The sequence below is a fragment of the Polyodon spathula genome, chromosome 10, assembly GCF_017654505.1.
Source record: "Polyodon spathula isolate WHYD16114869_AA chromosome 10, ASM1765450v1, whole genome shotgun sequence".
NCBI classification, from domain to species: domain Eukaryota; kingdom Metazoa; phylum Chordata; class Actinopteri; order Acipenseriformes; family Polyodontidae; genus Polyodon; species Polyodon spathula.
The window spans coordinates 27,127,168-27,142,470 of record NC_054543.1 but is presented as its reverse complement, the minus strand read 5'-3'; the positions used below and the strand labels follow the sequence as shown (position 1 = coordinate 27,142,470).

The 15,303-nt window shown below is 37.1% G+C and overlaps 1 protein-coding gene across 4 annotated transcripts in view; it reads right to left on the bottom strand.

The window, feature by feature from the left end:
* Positions 1-15,303, bottom strand: part of LOC121322038 (double-stranded RNA-specific editase 1-like) — a 181,146-nt gene that overhangs the window by 42,888 nt on the left and 122,955 nt on the right. For all 4 annotated transcript variants that reach the window (XM_041261488.1, XM_041261484.1, XM_041261487.1 and 1 more), the window contains one exon: positions 1,455-1,481. In XM_041261488.1, coding sequence (XP_041117422.1) covers positions 1,455-1,464 — 10 coding nt within the window. In that variant the 5' untranslated portion in view covers positions 1,465-1,481. The remainder of the gene's footprint in view (positions 1-1,454; positions 1,482-15,303) is intronic.

The window sequence follows — 15,303 nt, the reverse complement described above, 5'->3', positions numbered from 1 at the left end:
AAAATCAACATTGCTGTCTAAACTCTAAAGTAGTCCCTTCAAGTAACATTGTAATAATAATGTATTATTGTTATGAACCTCACACCCTTTATAAATTATGTATATCAGTTGAACTATTTAGATCTGCCACTGTTGAAGATCAATTGAATACCACAGCCTTAAATGGTCAGTCAATTTAAGTGTGTGCAACCTCCCCAACAAATTCTGCACAGGAATGTCACAAGAGAACGTTTTATGACAATTGGACCTGGTTATTAAGATACGTGTCCACCATCAATTTTCTAGGCAGTATTTTAAAGAATCTTTTATACTGCTGTCAGACAAGAGGTCCATTTACAACTGCAAAATATGATGACAAGTGGCAGGCAGTACCTTGCTGAGCTCAGGATTTATTCTCAAATGTCTAAACGGTTTCTCAAACAACAAGGCCGACAGTGCTGTGTTTTACTTGGCTCAGCATAGCAATTTTCTCTCATTCTGTTTATTTTTCTCTTGTCCCGAACAGCAAGCACAATATGCAGCCTACTGAAGAAACAAACCAAGCAGAGATATTAGTTTTATTATTTTGGTATGTGAGCTTTTCATTTAAAATCTTGATTAAGGAAACATGGTGCTTTGGTTGTCAGAGACAGAATAATATTTGTTGCAATTAGTTGCGAAATTCACTTTTCCATAAATACACATACAATAAGATATACCAGTATTTTATATACGTGGTTCACAGTTTGTGTTTTATACTTCTAAAACTCTACTGGAAATGCATTGTAGTTAGTTTCTATTTCATAAACCCATATAACCGTACTGCAGAATCCCTCCTGCGTATTCAGACAGACAGTGGCAGGGCCTTGGAAGAAGGAATTCTTTACTGCATTTGATTTACACAGTGAGAACTGTACTGTGAAAATACATGTATTCTTTCTTTCTCATTGTTATATATTTTGTGTGATTATTTTGTAAACTTCACAATTTGAACAGATTGTCATGTCTAATTTAAAAGAAATACAACACAATTATGTACGATATATCAGGATTCCATGTGGTAAACTAGTATGACAAGATAAGAACTGGACTAAGATGTGTGTTCCAAATGAGAAGCAAACTGTAGAATAGATCAAATGCTTTGATCTTTATCATCATGTAAATTAACAGTCACATGAAAGCTACTAGAAGTTTTCTTTGTGAACAAAAACAAAGCATACCCAGGGGTATAAACTGAAGGTTAGGTCTTATTCGGATGAATGGTTTGTAAACAAAGTAAAACAGATACGTGAAAGACATTATTGATATTTCCAGAGACTAGAAAATGTGGCAGTGAAATGGTTAATTTTTAGTGGACACCACCTGAAATGTAACTTTTAGAGAATCATAGAATATCCTTGACTTTCACAAAATTATTATAATTTTTTTTTTTTTGTATATACCAATAAATGTTTAAAAAGTAAAAGAACACATACCTTCAGCCATTACTTTTCCGTTTATTCCTAAGAAAGAAAAAAATAAGTATTTAATATTAAAAGACTCACACATCATCATAAACATAATTTAACTAGGTGGCACTGCATGGTGACTATCTGACAAAAGCTTATGACACTAGTGGCCAAGGTTTACTATGTCACATTTGATAAAAGCCTAACTACTGAACTATATATTTTTACATAACAGCATACTAACAGAAACTACATAAATCAAACCAGTGGTAAAGGGCAAGAATATACTGATTATTGTATCACAATAATATCAGCAAGCCATCTCTGTGATGAAAATACATTTGGTGTTATAACTTCTGAAGTTTCTATTAGTATTGGTTGACACTTGAAATCCTGACTCTGTTTGGTACTAAGTAAGCCTCGGGGTGGGAACAGAAGCAGACCAAAGTCATTTCATCGACACAGTAACTCACTGCAGACCTGTACTCAGTGCAGGTCTTGTAAAGATAACTCCACTCAAAACTGCAGACTACTAGGCTCCTGAGTGGCGGATCCAGTAAAGGCGCTCTGCATGGAGTGCAGGATGCACCCTATAGCCTGCAGGACGCCAGTTCAGGTCCAGGCTATTCCACTGCCGGTCGTGGATGGGAGTTCCCAGGGTGTGGCGCACAATTGGCTGTGCCGCCCAGGGTGGGGTGGGCTTAGGTCGGCCAGGGTGTCCTTGGCTCACCGCACACCAGCGACCCCTGTAAACTGACCGGGCGCCTGCAAGCCTGTCTGTTAGCGCCCCAGAGCTGTGTGGTCCTCCGACGCTGTAGCTCTGAGGTAGCTGCATGGCGGGCCTGCAGAGTGAAAAGAAGCGGATGGCTGATGACACATGTGTCAGAGAACGCGTGTGTCTGTCTTCGTCCCTCCTGAGTCAGCGCGGGGGTGGCAGCGGTGAGCGCTTCAAATTGGGGAGAAAATGGAGTAAAAAAATAATAATAAAAAAAATAAATAATCTGCAAATCCAAATTAAAAAAACAAACACAAAAAACTGCAGAGTACTAACCTTGTGTAGCCCATTTTAACTTATTTCTCAGTAGAACACACTATTACCTAAATCAGTTTTCCACAACTTCTTCTAAAAGGTACTTATATTATCAATACTGATAATGTCACTTGTAAAAATGTAAAAGTATTAATAAATTACATTTCATTAAGATTCTCGCAAATAAATTTATAATAGTGCATCAATGGTTGTTTTTGTATTACTGATCTCATCAGGATGTCATGATTTCTTGTATGCGCCACATATATATATATATATATATATATATATATATATATATATATATATATATATATATATATATATATATATATATATATATATATATATATATTTTAACCCTGCCTTCCATGCGTCTATAGCCAAATACAACGAACCTGCTCCAAGCAATAAGAAATCTGGCAGTTCCTAAACAAAGATGTATTATACAATTGGCTAAAAAAAAACAACCTTTTGCCATCAAGTAGACAGGTACTGTAGACAGTGATGAATGCCATATCAAAAAACATACTTCTGCAAATATGGTAGGTGCTGCTGCTGTGAACGCCACCATGTTCTCATTGATGCTAATTTAGATGGATAGACAGGTAAATATAGCCGGGGTTAGATAAATTGGGTTCGAAGTATGGCTCTCATTATATATATATATATATATATAGATATATATATATATATATATATATAATATATATATATATAATATATATATATATATATATATATATATATATTACTGTACTGCAGTTCAGTTTTGTTCAAAACTTTCTAAGGGAGATTCTTGCATAGTAAGAAAACTACGTTAACTACTTTAAGCTGTGAAGAACCCAACACTTCGTGGGTGTAATTACATTACGTAGTTCAAGACGAAATTCTTCAAATTAAACGTAGCGTCGCACCGTGGACACTCTGTGTATAAATATTTGAAGTGATAACTTCACTATTCGTTGAGGGCAACGTGGACGCACACTTGGTATATATATATATATATATATTATATATATATATATATATATATATATATATATATATATATATATATAGCATAGGTATAGACAACAGAGTGAAGAGTTACAATATAATATAAGTTTCTCAAGAGCTAGATGCATACCGACATGGCAAAACACACAGCCATCACCATAAATGGGAGATAAATGTTAGCTGGCACTACCCAATGGCATTTTTAGAGACCCACTAAGAGACTGGCAATCAAACTGTAAAGGATTCTGGATTCTTAATGGAATGTTTTTGAACCTTGGTTTTAGCTGACTTTCACCAATTTTAAGGCTGATTTGTGAAAACTTTGATTTATTAGTTATTGCAGTAAAGTTGTCAACCATCATACCAAGTAGTGTGTCACTATAGAAACAGTTAACCAGGTAACATTACAGTACTTTCAGTCTACCAATCCCTTTGGTGCTTATAATTCTGCACTGTGGGTAACTTTCATTAATGATAATTTATGTTTCACATGTGTGGAGAAGCTAAAGCAACAGGCTGTTAATAAGGAAAGGTCTCAGGCGCAGTGCCTAGTTGTCAGCTTCTCTGATTAAAACTTATAGGCTGAGATGTAGTACTGCCACCTGCGGGCAATCCAACCTCCTCCATAACCACTTGTTATTTTTTGGGGAAAAAAATTAAATGCAAGAACTACAGGTGTGTGCGTGCCCCTCTTGAACACCACAAACCAGGACCAACACCCCCCCCCGCCCCCTTAACCCAATTTAGAATGTTCAATTATGATCTCTCACCCCTGACCTCTCACAACAATTCATGAGAAACAAATCTGAGTGTATCCTCCTATCCCACTGGCAAGATAATCACCTCATCATACACAGGAGCTACACTGCCATCTCACCAGGCACCTGATCAGTGCCCACTGTAACATGATTTACACCACAGGATGTATAACAGTATCAAACATAGAACGCTGAACATCTCAAAGAACAAATGCCTCAGCAATGTGAGAGGTAGTATCATAGTTTGGGGCTGTTTTTGTTTGTCTTGAAAGTTTGTAAGTAAACTTTAGCCAGTCAAAAACACTTGTCGGGATCCCAGCAGCACATTAACAAGAAGGTAAAAAGAGGACCACAGTGGCATTCTGCAAATGCATGCTTGTCTATATGTGTTTGAAGGTGTTGGAAATGTAAGCCACTGAAGCAAAGGAGGAGAGTTTAATATCAGGTCAAAATGGACTTCCATTTCAAAATCAAAACTGCAGTACAGATATAACTTGCACACCAACACTCTGTTTGGTAGAGTTTGCAGTGCATCCTTGTCTTGATTGACCCTGTTACAAGGAAATAATTCAGAGCATTTCAACTCATCACCTTGACTTTCCATCAGCATGTATAAATACACACACACACAGATTCCTCTCTCTTATCTATCAATCTGTCTATGTACCGTATCTCCCTGAAATTAGTTAGCTTCTAGAAAGTGGCTAGGACCTCCAATGTAGGTCACCAATGCAATAGCAGCATTGCTAATACAAATCATTTACTCTGCTCTTCAAGGACGTTTAGTGCCTGCCATCCTTTCCACATTTTCAGCAGGACCTGTAAAATTTATATGACAGCTCTAATTTGTGTTGTGGTCCCTGGGTGCCTCTCTGTCCATGTAAACCCTATATCAATTCCACTCACTAACCTGCACGGAATAACAGCAGAGGTGGAGACGGCAGGTTAAGTGGCTCACAGGGGACTTTGAGAGGAGAGCAGAACGATTTAATTTTCCGGCACAGCACTGACAAAAATAAAAATTCAAGTTCTGTGTTGCCAGTCATACGTCCTTAAACGGCAACCAGGAAGCTGTTTACTCTATATTACAAACATTACTATAACACTGCACTGTATTATTATTTATTTATTTATTTATTTATTTTTATTTCACCCATGATTTTTTACCCTAATTTAGAATGTCTAATTACATTCCCTCACCGCAGTAATTATCCCCACAGCTCAGGAGAACTGAAGGTCATGCCAAGTACCCTTTCCACTCAGCAGCTCGAAGGGAGTCATGAGTGGCCTGTAGCAAACATAACTCAAAATGGAAGTCCACCAAGCCCCACTGCCCCTGCCTGAATAAACCTTGCCACCTTGTGCCACTGCTAGCTCCCTTCACATTGGCCCGAATTGATGCTGTGCCATTACAAACAACCTCCGAGTAAATCCTTGCAAAACTCCTGTGTTATGGAACAAGTGCTAGAAGTAACATTATGTATAGCTATTGATTTTTACTTTAAAAACTGCTGCACTTGACTTGTAAAACTTCAGGCTAATACTGACCAGTGAATGTGTCAACAGTCGCATGTTGCATGTTACTTTCCAAAGCTACAGCATATAAAACAACCACAACACTACACACATTCTATTTTAATGTATGCTCCCTATTAGTCCATGATGCCTTTAATCAGCCAAACAATGCAATGTTTTGTTTGCTGATGAAAAAACAGATCTAATTTTCCAGTGGCTTGTTCTAACTTAACCTTGCACAGACATTTCCAATTATGGTTTACGAAGTATTTTATTTTTCTTGGATTTAGCAGGCTGTCTAATTTTAGTATTTGCAGGACTCTGATTACACAACTAGCTTCTAATGTTATTAGCCTGGGGAGTATAAGGACGCTTTTTCGATGACATCACACCCACGCATCACGGCAGAAATCAGCTTCTACATATTTCAATCACAAAATACTACTCTAATGCAGTCAAATCAAGCCCCTTAAAATTCTGATCTACTTCCAACAATGTTTTTAAATGAACGTATGGTTCGGAATTTTTATTTAATATCATTAAGTATGTAAAAAAAAAAACACAGAAACTGTTTTCTGTTCAACGGCAATATAATGCAAATGAATACAAAAAAAAAAAAAACAGTGACTTTTTAAAAAAATCATCAGTGTTTTAACTTTGATAAATATTAATTTTGAAGGTTTGTCATTCACATCTTGTAACACATAACTAGCTGCCTTGCGTAAGTGCAATGCACATAATAGTGCTCCGTAGCAAGTCAATAGTGCATAAAACACTTAAACTTAAAGAGTAAGTAGCTGGGTTACAAATATAGCGCTACACGTCCTCACGTGTAACGCTACAACTCTTTAAATAACATACTTGTAATTTTTCTTTTTAGTAATATCCTGACAATTTTTTTTACACTTCTAACTTTAAAGCCCGTTTCAAAGCTCTTTTCAAAATGGCCACTCTTGGACAGGCATTGCTCCCTAGTGCCCCCCCCCCCCAGTTTTATTCTTTTCCCAGCCTTGATAAACCATTAATATGCTATATAAATTGTAGACCTTTTTACTGTATTTATCTTCATATACGTAGTGTATATAAACAAACCTCCTCACGGAAAATCTGTAATGGAGCCTCTCTCTCTGCTTCAGCTCTTTTGCACCCTTTACACAACAGACCCAGATGCAAGAACTGCACTTTTACGCATTTCTGTTGACTTTAATTTACATAGAATAAAACAAAATAAAAACAGAAAACAAAAGCCTAGCTCCCAAATGGAGCACTAGCTACACTTTTCCGCACAAACTAACTATTACAGGACTGCTAAGCGATTTGCCCATTTCAAAACACCTTTTTTAGTTTGTACAACACACAGTTGTAAACCACACAACACACAGTTGTTTAATCACGCACACAGTACTCACAGTTCTCAAACTACCAGTTACCAACACATAGATTTCAAACAGACTCCTACTTCAACCCACCACCAAAACAGACAATCACAGGATCGTATACACAAGACATTACATTAATTACAAACAATTAAACAATAATTAACTTAAACGATCCCCAAGTGCACCCAGGTGATTCCCATTTAGCCCTGAAGGCTTCTGGTACCTGTAGTCTTTTAGCCCTACGGCCATGACACCGCTGCCGTGCACTGAAAAAATGACCACACAACAGTGAATCCCCAACAAACACAGAGGCAGGGCTCTCGCCCTGTCACACATGGCATTAGTATATTGTTATACCCCTAGACAATATTGTGCCACATATATATCATTTATTTATATGCTCTGTGACGATACGCTCCCTGCAACTTACTATGAAAAGATAAAAAAGGTTTGTTCTGTTTTATAGTTTTAAAAACTATACGCTTTTTAACATGTCCTTAACTAAAATTTTTGCAGCAGGAATGCAGGACCTACATACAACAAGCAAAGCCCCGGTGCAGCAAGTCTGGCAAACACCCAGTAGGACGAAATCCATTTATTGGCTGTGTCCTGAAAATGGCAACACTCCCAGTGCTCAAGATCAGAAAATTACAGGTGACAAATTGCTTCTGAACACTAGATCCCTGTTGTGCATTTCTTTCCCAATCAGCTGCAGGCTGGGTATGCTGAAAGTAAAACAGATTGAGGGAGAAGGTAACCAAGCCATGTGCACTTTTCATTTATTATAGAAAAGAGAGTGAAAATGGAAAAAACGGATCTAATTTAATCAAATCAACCACACACAGCTTTCAATCATTTTCCTCATGGAAATGCTATAGGATACATTATTGCAAATAAGTTCAAGTAGGATAAACACCTTTTATTATCCTTTTCATGTTGAAACCTTACAGCCTTTGTTGACAAGTGTGTGTGTGTGTTTGTAATAGTGTTAAAACTTTAATAACCCTAGTGTTTAAATCAACACACTTACAGTAGTGTTCACCAGCCAGAGAAGTCTCGTCTCCACTTTGACTGGCCTCATTCTCTTCACACCACTGCCTATGCTGTTTATAAACAGATGACTATCAGAGTATATTAAATTCATTGCCAGGCAAGCATGTCAATATCAGCAGGAAAAATAAAGTTCTTGCCAACATTTAAACCATGCCATTTTTTAAATTTCACACCCTGAAGATTTAGGATTACCAATGTTTGCAGTAATATTGACAGACAGCTTTGAGTTACTGGCACAGACAGGCACAGATACGTTTTGTGTGAAAGGCCACAGTGAGATAGCAGTATTCTGCAGCTGGATCTCCGTTTGGCTGCAGATCTGTGGGTGTTTATCAGCAGAATTTCAGGCAGCACCTGATAGCAGCAAGATAGCCATATCGCCCTCAACGATCAGCAGAAACTCTGCGGGTGAAACAGACCACCGCTATTTGAACTAAATAAGCAGAGGACACAGCTAATACTTTGCAGGGTACGTCTGTCCTTGTGATTTGGAGGTGATTTGTTTTGTAACACTTCATTCCTTTTGCTGTTTAAATAATCAAAATTCCATCATTTAGATTCATACTTTGTATTAAGATGCCTTGAGATGATCTACTTATGAAAATGGCACGTGGCTGGTATTTGTATTCTCTGTGATATTTTTTTTAACTGCGCTAGATGAGCAACACATGGTGGGTAAGTGTGGATATCCTGTTCTACGGCTTGTATCTGGTACTTTCATTTGTGTCATGCAGAACTATGTCAAGGTCCAGTTCAGACCATTCCAGTCTCTAAAAGTGGGAGGTTTTGTGAACAAAAATAAAGCATCTCCAGAGATATAATCTAAAAGGCATGTGATATCAGATGGAATGGTTTGCAATCATACTGTAAAATGGAAATGTGAAGACGACTTTCTGCTGCTTTCAGTCTGCTTAGCACTAATCTTGCACTGCTTTACCTAAAATGACATCAGTAAGACCAAGATTTGTGATAATTGAGGTCTGTGACACCAGCCATTTATCACTGGCTATGTTTACTTTTGACACCCTGAATGGAACTTGTTTTTCTAGAATTTGGAATATTTTAATACAAAATAATTCCCTTCCCATAAATCTAGGAGTATAACCTTTCTTTGAAAAAAAAATTGACTTTAAGTTATGAATCGCATATCTTTTATCAGATACGCTTTTTTTCTGAAATTCACGTTACAATGTAACGACTCTGATAGTCGCAATGCCAAGTAACCAAAAAACAAAGCAACTTAAGTAGTAAAAAAGATAACCTTAATTGAATGTTGAAGTAGTGGTAGCGTGTTGGCACAACTTTAGCACAGCACATTAAAGGATCTCTTTTGAGCTATGAGAGAATCTTATCAGAAATATTTAACAAAATACATTTAACCATCTTTGAAGATACAAAAAAAAAAAAACAGGAGATGACTACATCTGCTGTAAACCCCACGATTTAAAATTGGAACGTTTCTGTAATATCATTGTAAAATCATTGTAACACCCTTTTTAATGCGATGCACATTTAATTATTGGTATGTTGTTCTGCTGCATGCTGTATGAAATATTAGCATAGCCCATTCTTAATTACCATAAAATGACACTTACTGGTGCGGCACTTAAGATAGTTGTAAAACCTTTTCAAAATTAAAAAAAAAAAAAAAAAAGGCCAGTGTCAAGTGTTTTTTTTTTTCTGGAATAAGCATGACAATCATAGAGTGCTACCTTGATTTTCATTTTAAATGTAGCCATTGAAAAGTTAATTTTTACTGGACACATTGTGTTATGTAGTAGGTGTGGTGACTTACACAAGCCCCCCTCAAAAGAATGCTTAAATAGAAATTGTGTTTACATAATACACCAATGTCAACTTGCACATTATTATTTTCATTGATCTATATTAGTTCACACTAAGCAAGTCCCAAGCTTTCATACAGACAAACTTCCACACATCCATTAAAAAACAGTACTTTACAATTATTGTTGTTTTCTCAGTATTGTACTTTTAAACACTCAATAGAGCAGAATTTAGAAATATTAGAAGAAATCCAATAAATTCAACGCCAAATGCTTTGACTAGAATTCTCTCTCAAAATCTTGAAAGTTAAAAAAAAAAATGATATCAACACTAAAGACAATGAGAAAGATTTCTTGTTGAAAAGTTTATCATTGAATTTATTAAGGTTTCTTTTAGTATTTCTAAAGTTCTGTACTTGAAATGCCATCTGAATGGACACTTATAGTGCAGACTGGAATATGAGATCATCACACCAGGTGAATGACCTGAGTAGACACTTGTAGAGCAGATTGGAATGATCAACACACCAGTTCTGCAACAATGATCAACACTCCAGTTCCGCAACAGAAGGAAAATGAAAGTCACTAACATGTTTCTCATGTTGCAAAAAAACACCACTTTAAAATCATTCATTGTGATGGTACAGAGGCCAGGCCAAGCAGGTCAACTACCTCATCTCTTTCACTAAATCAGAGGGGTCTGTGCGGTAAATACCAATTAGGGCTAAAAATATGATTTTAATGCAAGGATGCCGTGACCCCTATAATTAATTGCCTGCATCAGTTTAATGGTCCTCGCAGTACGGGGAGACACAACGATTGTAGACACTAATAATGATGAGCCTTCCGAGATGTGTAAACACTGGAGAATAGCAGTGCAGAACTCCACTACTACTGTAAAAAGAAACGCATACAAATACAAATAAAACAAACTGCAATTCAACAAGACTAATGCAACATCCCTGGTTCCCTATAAATATGTATCCCACATGTATTTAGAGTCTTCAGGCATTGTCTGCCACACAGCAATAAAGTAAAATTATTGAGAAAATCGAACCCACCTCATTCTTAAGGTTTTTTTTTTTTTTTTTTAACTGCAATAATTTGCTCCAAGGGATATTCAAGGCCTTTGATTTTTTTTTATACCCATCCCCTGATCCACGCCTTTCAACAACTTTGTCCCGGAGTTCTTTTGAAAGTCCCTTGGTGCTCGTGATTGAGTCTTTGCTTTGAAATGTGCCCAGCAGAGGGAACCTACAGGAACTGCTGAATTTATCCTGAAATCATGTGATTGATTGATCAAGTTGTGGGGTAGGATGTGTAGATAAATGAAAAAAAACATTAATGCATTTTAATTCCAGGCTATAAGGCAACAAAAGGCAAACATTTTGAAAGGGGGTGTAGACTTTCTATAGGCACTATACATATGTCACAGAGTTAAATAAAAAAAAAAATACTGTACATTTTAAATCTGTGCATGCACTTTTTCTGTCTCAATTTTGTTCATTCTAAGTGTTTCCGTTATTCCAGTATGGAGTTATAATACTATATATCTGTCTTCGAGGTAGTTTGGATAATCCTTCTTACAGGTGGTTGCATGCATGTTCATCTACTTCCTCATTCCATTCAAATCAATGAGAATGTGACTTTTAAACTCTGCTAGCCCCACCTGCTCTTTAGAAACCAGAATGTGACATGATTTGACAGTGTTACAAAGCCCACGAGAAACACGCTACTTTACTGTTGCTGTGTTCAGTGTTGTCCAAATCACAGTATTTTTCCGATTTTTTTTTTTAATTTCTATATTCACATATCATAGCTTAGGAACTCTGGAACATTCACTAGGAGATTTTTTTTTCTTTCTATACATTGCAGTGATCTGGGTGCACTGCAGTCCTTAGATGACTTTTTTCTCTTGGCGAACACTCACAAGAAAATGTTGAGAAATGTGTTGCCCAGTTGATTTATGTCAAGTCACAATATAAACATAACGCTGCAATACGAACAACACAGGACAGAGCAAAGGTAATGCAATGCACTTCTTGTAAACAGGGAGTTCTGTAACACTTTAACCGTCTTTAAATTGTGTTTAGATTGTACGTTTTATATTTATAGGGGATACACCATGATCGTTCATGGAGCAATGTAGGACAGCTGAATAGCCCACAAGCCCCCAAAGGCGTCCACCTGTTTTTTTGTACAACTATCCTCATGAGTGAAATAACCACAGGAGTTTTCAGTTTGTACAACAATTTCAATGTTTGGAAAAATTGCAATGTATTTATTTAACAGCAGAACAAGCTCCGCAACTGCTTAGCAACGGGGTGTAATCTGGAACAGTGGGATCTGCCCGGTCATTCTGTCGTTGGATTTGACTGAACGCAAGATAAATTCCAAACTCAGGATCACCAAATGCTTGTTGTGTAATACTAATTATAAAAAAAACAAACACAAATGATCTACAATGGTTTCTAATTAGTTAATAAATGTACTTCTTACTTCAGTGGATATGATTGATGTTCATAATTGGCCATACTCAATAAAAATTAATCTGTGCATGCATCTGACAGTGTGGAAACACAGCTTATAGTTTGGGGTACCCTGTAACCACTGAAATGCAATCATTTATGTAACAGTTTATTCAACTACAAAAAAATACTATTTTATTCTATTCTTCTGGTCGTTATATATTACAGTATTCAAGTTTAACACTGAACAATAATAAGTACAACAGCCCTAAAAAAGATGCAGTACCGTAAACAGTAACTAAAAGAGTGGTAGTTGATATCTGTGTCAATATGGCTGCTTGCTGTCTTGCTGTTGTTTTACTGTGTGTAAAACCAGAATGCTGAAGAAAGCCACATATCACACACCAAAAGACTTCTCCTGTGGCAATTTCTAAAAGGATGTTTTATACAATTCAGGCAAACAATTCCCATAATATAGACTTCACTAGTGTATCACAAGTAGTTCCCAAATTGGCATTCAACCCACATCACTCAATCTCTTATCTGGTGAAAATCTTTCATTAGCCCAACAAACTCAAAGCAGAAGTCTTGAATAAGTAGCTCAAGATCCTGTCCACAGCAAGTTTAACCACAACTGCATGATCATTTTTAATAACATTATTGTGCCTTTACACATTATCGCTGGTACAGGACATGTAGAAATGATATCGTACAGCTTGTATTGGGATACAGTACCAATAGCAAAGCATACAGCAGCTCATTGTATTGTAGTTCACCATATAATTTTGAATGAAGAGTAAGTGTGTTTTATAGTTTGTATGACTACATACTCTCCCAATCTCATTCACATTTTTCTTTTAATAAACTAGTTGATTAAATGATACATTGTATCTGATTATGCATTATGCAAGTACCATCAGCGTACTGTATTGTGACATTAGTGTACAAGGCTGTGCACTCTTACAGTTCCTTGTTAAACAAGATGCTCTCACTCTCCAATTCTAAATGTTCATACCAGTTTTAGGGAGAAAAAATGATATAATGACGACAGCTTTGTTTAACTGAAAAAAAAATCATAAAATAAATTTATCACAAAATAAAACTTCAGCCAATTTTCCTTTTTTATATCATTAAATGTATCTAACAAATCTGAAGTCCTATCGATACAGGAGATTGTGAAGGAAAATAAAACTACTACTCTATGATGATATCTCATACTCATCCATATACTAGTTAGGGGTATAAAAGGGGTTTTAGTATGGGGAACAAATTTAAAGGCAGTCACACCAATAGCTCTAAATAGGAAGCGCTACAACTAGCTACATTCTTTTTTTTTTTACTAATGCAATTATAATAAATACCCAATACAATTCTAATCATATTTACATGAAAATAGTCATTTGACAAAATAAGAACAAATGAGATAGCAGGTAACATTGGTCTTGACTTCCACATATTAAGAAAGTCCTTACATTTTTTATTTATATATATATATACACACACACACACACACACACACACACACTTTGTTATTTGTTAAAAAATAAACTGCATCTTAAAAAGTCACTTTATTAATCATTATTTTACTTACACAGGTCAGTACTGAGATTAATCACAAACAGAGGCACATCTGAATAAAGGGGTACCTTTGCGCTCGGACCGCTTCTTGCGTCTCCTCTTGACCCGCCGCCTGACCAGGCAGTAGAAGGCCCCCATGTTGGTAGCTCCTTCCAGGCAGAGAGCCATTCAGTCCCCCTTAGCTGCGTGTATTGCTGCTGGCTTGGGCTCAACACAGTGCTAACTCACACTGGCACACTAACACTCCCTCTCTCTACACTGCCCATTGCCAGCAGCCGGCTCACAGAGGCAAGGAAGAGGCAGCATGCTCAGCATTTGCCAGCTCGGAGTGACAACTTCAGAAGAGAGCAGGGACCTAGTTAAAAGGAGGGTGATGCCGCTATCTGATGCATTCATTCAGTGTATTAGTATTTCATTTCATGCCTGCCATCTGTGAAGAGAGATGCCTGTGACAGTTAACCCTATATGGCGTCCAGCAACTTGCTGAAGCAAGGAGCTCTTTAATTCGGCATATTACACCATGACACAACGCCTTCCCTGCAACCAATGAGAGATTGTGCACAGTTCACCTTGGTGCTTGATCTGCCACAAACAACAATAACCTATTAAACCCAAGGTACTCAGCACTTTCCTTCACATATTCAGCAAACATCCATCTCCTACTGGGAAACCTTTTCTCTCCGCCCCCTAATAGACACTCTTTTGCAGGTCCAAAAACAACTTTGCTTGTATTTCACTTTGCAAGCTGGTTAACAACAAAATCAGTCAAATGTAAGCTCACAGTAACACTCCTTCAAGACAACAGTCATCTCCTTGAACCTTAACAATGTTTAATCCTAGATTTAATTATCCTCTCGAAACACGCGCACAACAGAAACACTGAAAATGTCACCGGGATCCCAAAGCTGTTGGTTTTGCATCAGTTTAAAACAGCAGAAATATCAAAATGCTGCCTTTACATGCACTCAGACAGGGAGAGAGATGAGTACAGAAACAGTGCAGAACAGTGCCCCTAACTGTCTTTAATTTTGTCAGTGTCTGCCTATTAAAATCTGACTGCTGTAACCTATTACACAAAACAGGACTGAATGATCCCTTCCCACAGGGCGGTTCCAATTCATTTTGTTGTCTCTACCTCCCTTGTGGGCCCTGTTCTAAATCTTTTTCCTGTGACTACTGGTTCAGACACAAGCTGGGGAAAACACTGATGACTGATCTGACTTCAGAGCAAGACATGCTCTCATTTTTTAAAGGAACTTATTCATGGCAGTAATGGGAAAGCAGACTCCAGGCGCACTGCGTTAAGATGGAG